General features: G+C 41.5%; 1 protein-coding gene across 4 annotated transcripts in view; it reads left to right on the plus strand.

Annotated features, from left to right (window-relative positions):
- The window catches only part of GOPC (golgi associated PDZ and coiled-coil motif containing), a 211,855-nt gene extending 205,973 nt beyond the window's left edge, over positions 1–5,882 (plus strand). For 2 of the 4 annotated variants that reach the window (XM_086926740.1, XM_086926739.1), the window contains one exon: positions 5,333–5,775. In XM_086926740.1, the coding sequence (XP_086782866.1) occupies positions 5,333–5,442 (110 nt within the window). In that variant the 3' untranslated portion in view covers positions 5,443–5,775. Of the gene's footprint in view, positions 1–5,332 lie in introns of all 4 variants that reach the window. The other 2 variants (XM_086926741.1, XM_086926738.1) reach the window with 2 other exon arrangements.
- The last annotated feature ends 1,122 nt before the right edge of the window (positions 5,883–7,004 follow it).

Below are 7,004 nucleotides of genomic sequence, written 5' to 3' on the forward strand. Positions count from 1 at the left end.
TTTGCTTCCCCTTCACCCACTGTATGCCCCTGCCGCGCTAGCATTAGTACAGCGCTCAGTCCCACCAAAGACCAAACTGTGCGCCCCCGGTAAAATGTTTGTGAGTACCCATGGTCTAGGAGTTGGTAGTGATCTATGTGGTTGCAGAGTTGGACCTGTACACATTTCCCGATAAGCTTTGCTGTTGTTTCTTTTAGGATTGGGGTTACCTGTCCTACTTTTAGACAAAACGCGATGGTGCCTTGAAGGATAGAGGCATTTACAATCTTGGTCCATAACGGGAGGATATACAATTTGATCTCCTTGAAGAGAATCAGGAGTAAAGGGTCGATGAATGATTTGACGTTTTCACCACTGTGAGCAAGTAGTGAATGCAACTTTCCTTGATTTTGGGGTAGAGCTCAGGGTGACCGATTGGGATAGCAGACTGTGATGGATGACTAATGGTGAGTAAGTTAGATGGTATCCGCTCCTTTTTTGTCTAACTTCTTTTTAATAATGACTGTTTTTTCCAGGAAGAAGGAAGTGAGTTCTTCGCAATTAGGACGCTTGTTGGATCCAATACCAGGAAGGTTGGTTGTTGGATTGTTGCTTGACCGTTTCAAAAAGTTATTTGGGGCGATTTCTGGCTTGGTCCAGTTAGGTTCTAAAGAAATTGGCTTCGAATTTCTGATTCTTCTGTTGTAAGTGTCTCACTTACTTTAACATTTCCAATCTTTCCATGGAAGGGGAGTATCTCCAGGTTCTTTCTGCTAGTCTCAAATTGGTTCTTTCAGAATGGAGGTTTTCTTTGAACCAGGGTTTAAAAGCTTTGGTGGATACATTTTTTTTTTTAATTGTCCAGGAGTGATAGAGTCAAGGATGTTCAAGGTGGAGGTATTGTTATTCTCTGTAAGGTTGTGGATGTCCACCTGGTGAGCTCACTTAATTGTGACTGAGAGCCGATAAGTCATTGTAGTTCGGTTCTGTAGATTTTGTTTCCAATGTTTTTTTTCTTCACTTTAGCCTTTTTTTGGGGTCACACCGGCATTGATGAGCGTAATACGGTAGTAGTCTGTCCAATCGCAGGTCAGAATAGAATCCAGTGTAGTATTGCCCCATTTTCCAATGATTAGGTCTTGGGTCTCTCCATTATTGTGAGTAGGGAAATCACAAATTTGGGTCAAATTGAGTTCTGATAAGGCCATGAAGGTGTTGACTACCTGGTCATTCAGGTCGTTCCATTGAAGGTTAAAGTCTTCAAGGAAGATCTGAGTAGTTTGTTTACCAATGTTGGTTGAGATTACTTCCATGACTTGTTCGATGAAAGCTAGGTTGTCTCCGGGAGGGCGGTAGATTAGATGAAGTTTGCAAATAGTTTCTGATGATATTGATGCAAAGGTATTCTCCTGCAGGAAGGGCATCCATAGCTGCCTGAGTTACTTCTAGGCAGGCTACACCCCCACCACTTCTGTGAGGTCCGTCCAGTCTAATGATGTTGTGACTAGGGGGACTAGTAGGTGTAAAATAGGGGTGGAAACGTCATTTAACCAAGTTTCTGTCAGGATGTCGAGGTCATGAGTGCATGTAAGGTCATAAATGTCAGATGCATGACTTAACAGCCGATCTGCAATTGATGAGCATGCATTCAGGTGGGTACTGGAGTGGGCTGTGACAGACAGATTGGGGTTGATATGCTTGAGATTGGCTTTGTTGATTCCCCTAAGTTTGTTACTCGGTTCTCTGTAGGGATTTCTTAGTATGGTTTGGATTTGACCCGTACATACCTTGTTGGTGTCTTCATTGGGGGTGTAGGAAAGGAGAAGTCTGTGGATGTCGCTATCTGAAAGGCAATCTGACAATCTCCTGAGTCGAGAGGGAGAAATAGGAGGAGGGGTAGAATTCCTATTAAAGTGAAGTGTGTGAAGGTTGCGGTTAAGGAGCAAGACAAATTGGGAGCCAGCTTGCTTCTTCTGAAAACTGTCATGCCTTTGGTTGAGCAACACCTCAGTGGTTAAGGAAGTAAGCCTTAGAATATCTTCCTTGAGATGTAGCACGTTAGGTGATATCTCGTCATGGCGATATTTCAAAGAACAGAGGGGGCAGGTGGCCATGGGTTGGGAGGGAGAGGTCCGGTTGGGAGGGAGATGTCAGGTTGGGAGGCAGTTAGTAGTGGAGAAAGAGAGAATTTGAAGGTTGGTAATATCCTGCGGTGGGATTGTCAGAGTGGTAGAGGGGATACTGAGAGTGGCAGATAGGAGTGAAAGTGTGCTGATTGTGAGATCTAAGAGGCGAATGGTTCGTCATGTCAGGGAGTATGTGACCTGGTATATTTGTCGTCAGTGTATTGGGAGGAGATGAAGTGGTGTAGGGAGTGTTAGGTAGGGATAATTCGGGAAGCAGGGGTAGGATTGTGGGGACGAGAATAGGATCTGGAGAGAGCGACTACTTGGTTGCAGTTGTGGAGGCATCAGGTGTATGTGGGCAGGAGCGTCGACCTAAGGAGAGGGACTCAGTCCGGACAGGGAGAGAAGAGTCTACGGTAGGTGTGGGCAGAGATAGAGGTGGGCATGGGTTATCTCTACAGAGAGGGCTGGATTAGGCAGGTGTAGGTTAGGGTATACTAAGGGGTGCAGGGTCGATGTGTGGCGCACTGGGGTGCCTTCGGATAGTGCTTGGGTTCCTATTGTTAACAGCTCTTTTTATGGTGGGAAAAATTTCATCCAGTACTGCTAGGTTGTCATTAGAGGATTGAATTAGGATGATGCCATCATTGTACAGAGATATGATAGTAACTGCCCTACAGAAGGGTGAATGGATACTGATAGTCTAATGCGGTACGAAAGGGGGTGGTGATGGACAGATCATCTGAATCAATCAAACACTCACACCCAGTCAAAAGATCTGGGTTTAATCCTTCACCGTTCTTTAGCCCACTCTGCCACCCCAGTTCAGACATGGCTATATGCAAATCAGTCTGACCCTGTGCCTCATGGGAACAGTCCAGCCCGAACTGCCAAGCCATGTCTTCCCTGGACCGGAAACAAGCTTCCGAGGACCGGTTTCTGGCATTCCAGCCGTCTTCAGCCTGGCTTGCTTGAATCCAGTGGCAAAGTGAGCAAGGGACTCGCATCTGAGCATACTCTGCCACACTTATGGTGGCCAAAAGCGGTCAAAAGGGGGTGGTGATGGACAGAGCATCTGAATGGCTATTCAGATCAGGGAGTATATGGCAGTTCTCTACTATGCACTTCTTTTGGTTTAGAAGATGAGATCACTAGTTAAAGTACCATTACTCGAGCAGAAGTATGGGTCGGAGATAAGAGTTTCACAATGGGATTTGAGTAAACCGTATTTACGACTTTTTGCTGCATTTTATGAGAGATTTGGGGGTACTTAATCGTGTTGGGCTTAAAGCCTGTTGGACTTAGTGTTGCGTTTTCGGTACATATTTAGATTAGTTGTGGAAGTACACTCTTCCTACAAAATAATGTAACACCATCTGCTATTTGAAAAATGCAGTAATCTTTACACACAATTAAGTTGAACATTGGATTTGCAAACAACTTGCACTGTGATGTGTCTTTATATTGTGTGTTAAGCTAGCCAATTTGTCAACCCATCTTCTGACCAATATAACATTCTCGTTTAGTAAAGATTTGTCTCGCTATTCATTTTCTCCAGCATTGCCATTCACACCTAATGGAACTCTTCTTATAGCCTGTTCATTCTGGAGAGCAAATAGAAAAATAAGAGATACATTATTAAAATCTTAATAGCCACTTTAGTCCGATTAAGTTATGTACCCATTGTTTCTGTCACGCAGATTTATTTGTTCATGGAGTAGCCTGTACTATCCCTTTCTCATTCAGATGGGTTATTTTTGCAAAGTAAGTGTCTTACCCCAATTAATCAACAATCTCCACCAATATCCACCTTTGCTGCACAACATCAAAGATCAGAAAGCTAGTGTATAGTTAAAGCTCAAAATCCCTAAAAAAACACTCCGCATCACACTAAAAATAATCAACTGCAGTGCAACATCTATTAAATATGATTGTGGCAGCACCTTCTGCCTTCGTCCGCCAGCAAAATGGAGCTCACTTAACACACTTACATGCTATGTGCCTGATGACACGCTACATTTCAAGCCGCTCCCCTTGCATCCCCAAGCATTGCAAATAAAACTGTCCTATAACTAAGCAAGTAGTGCAGCCTCATGGAGGACGCAGGAATATGGATTAAAGTAGGAACTTGTCAATCTTATCAGTTTTCTCAGGTTAAAAGTACAGTTGCTGCTGGTTACAGCTCAAAAGGCTTTTAAACACACTTAAATGAATGGGTGGATTGCCTGCCGGAGAACATTGTGTCCCATAGGTGTGGGTGTCCCAGCCAATGTATGAGAATCTAAGAGTTACAAATGTCAACCTTTAGGATTTTGTGAATTGTAAAGTAAGAGTAAACTAGTGCAGCAACAGGCTCTACTTCCATATTTAATCTTTCTTACCCTTGTGAATCGAGTCTATAATGTCCAACAACTCAGTAAATATTATTAGCAAAACTATGATCTGATGAACTCTTTACCTCCCATATGTGAAGAGTTATTGAGAACACTTCACTTACTTAGTGCCAATCCATGGTTTCTATGACTGCAGCTCTGATTAGTTTGGATCTTTCTGCGTGGTTGCTAGCATCACTTGCTAAATCTACTTCAACACTAAATATTTTTTTTGACCTCCTTTCTCCTGATATTAAACGTAGGTCTCTGTGAAATTGATTTAATTGTATACTTTATTCATATGGAAGTACCTGAAGTCTCCCGAAGATGGACACACATGTGGAGAAATAGTGATGCTTTTTAGAATGAAAAAAAGCAACTTTGAAGTCCTATTAGTTGTAGTTGTTGATTCCCACACTACTCTGACTGTAGCTTCCTGTATTGTTGTTCTTTGGGTAGTGACTATCTGAATGCCTGCATTTGTTCTGGATGTTGCTGTCTCTGCCTGCCTAGTTCTTCTGACTTTTATAGTCTTCTGGCTGTAGTTGCTTGGATTGGGCACTACACCACTGGATGTATCTGTGTGTCGCAATACTATTCTTCTGGCACCAATTGTCTGTACCAACACCATTTCCCTAGCTGTTTCTACACCTCTTTCTAGATGTAGCAGTCTGTACCCATACTGTTCGTCTCGCTGTAGCTTCCTCTACCTAAGTTGATGTTCCGACTATCCCTCAGACTTTATCCTAGATCCAGAACTTGTTTGTCAGTTTGTTTCGATAGGGTTTACGTTTAATTTGTCTAATATTACACAGTATGTATTTGCAGTTAATGAAACTATTTTGTCTTTGGCAGTGTTTGAGAGAAAGCCAGTTCAGGATGGCCACGAAAATGGGGACCTCGGTTCATCAAGTGAGACTGCTTCAGAAGACACTGTACCTAAACATGCAAAACCAGTATCGTAAAAATCTCACAGGAGGACTGAACTCATGAAACACAAGACATGGATAATCAGTATACCGTTCCAAAGTTTATATTCAAGGACTGGGCGCAGCGCACTATGGGAAGCCGAAGACCGGCTGTAATACTGTTGACTAAAAGGCGGTTACCTCAGGGTTTCTTTGTAAGCAAATCTAAATGAGTAAAACTATCCTTTTTCTCTTCCTCCCATTCACGATAGTTGTTAAAATGTTGCATATGTGATTACCACTTTTTTAATTAAATGTACATCGAAGTATGTAGTCTGTGGAAGGATGCTTCAGGGTGTGTGGTCTTGACATAAATTTGATGTGTTCTTGATATTCCTCTCTTCTTTTGGTGAACAGTGGTGAACACGACAGTGACCTGAAATTGTATATAGATTTACCACATTGAATTCTGTTTAGTCTTACTCTTTCATTATCCCTTTATGCAGAACATTTACCAGAAAAGAGCTTAACATGGGCAGTATTCCAATATATATATATATATATATATATATATATATATATATATATATATTATACTTTTTAAATAACCTGAACGGCAGTTTCAAACTATTTGCACTTTTGGGCATGGTAATCGAGATCAACACGCAAATATCCTTCCTTCTAGACTAGACAACGGGATATAAGATGGTTTTTTAATAAATTCTGAGTTGTTCAAGGGCATTGATGTTACATTCCTGGTACTTGATCAGATTTTAAAATAGTATTTAAGGACAAGAACTGGCCTTCTGCTTATTTAAAGCTGAACTTAGCTGCATCTTGAAGCCGGAGGCATGTGTGATGCATGAGAAATCGATGGAAAGGACCATTTCTCCCCGTGTTCTGCGCCTTTACATGTTGTAGGCAAACTTGGGGCTCTTTGTACTGCAGTCCCCTAATAAAGCATGAAGTTAAGCCCGCTTTCATACTCGATTCTCTGTGGGCACATTCTACTTGCATTTTGACAGAAAAACTGAGTGGCATTTGTGTTTGGCTTGCTTTGCAGTGCACAAAGACTAAATGCATAAATTTCACCACTTGGAGGAATATCAATGGATCCCTTGTTTAATGTTTATAACTGGTGAAATAAATAAGACACAGTTTTTGTCTCTAAGTGCACTATATATGGTTCATAGGAAGATCTTTAAAATGTATATACCTTATTCAAGGATTTATCTATTTATAAATCTGAACCTATTGCTCATTGTGTGGTCTTTCGCTTCATGGCTCAGTTTACCAAAACACAGTATCTATACATACATTACGCATTGTTTGTTTCTATCATTTTATAGTGTGGTGTTTGTTCTATTATTTATTGTTACATCTTATTGTAATGCTTCAGCGTATTGGCTCCTGGACCTGGCAAAAACGTGAAAGTGCTCGGACAGCTAGACATATCGTTCAAAATGGACTTTTTCTCTGCATTTTACAGTGGGAAAGTGAATGCCAGTTATGGCAGGAACACTCTTCACCAAACATAATTGAATATTTCCTATTTGATATCATGGATATTCTGTCAATGCACTTTAGCCCAGCATGGATATTTACGTCATCTAATCAAC

Source organism: Lissotriton vulgaris, chromosome 6 (assembly GCF_964263255.1).
Source record: "Lissotriton vulgaris chromosome 6, aLisVul1.2, whole genome shotgun sequence".
Classification (NCBI taxonomy): domain Eukaryota; kingdom Metazoa; phylum Chordata; class Amphibia; order Caudata; family Salamandridae; genus Lissotriton; species Lissotriton vulgaris.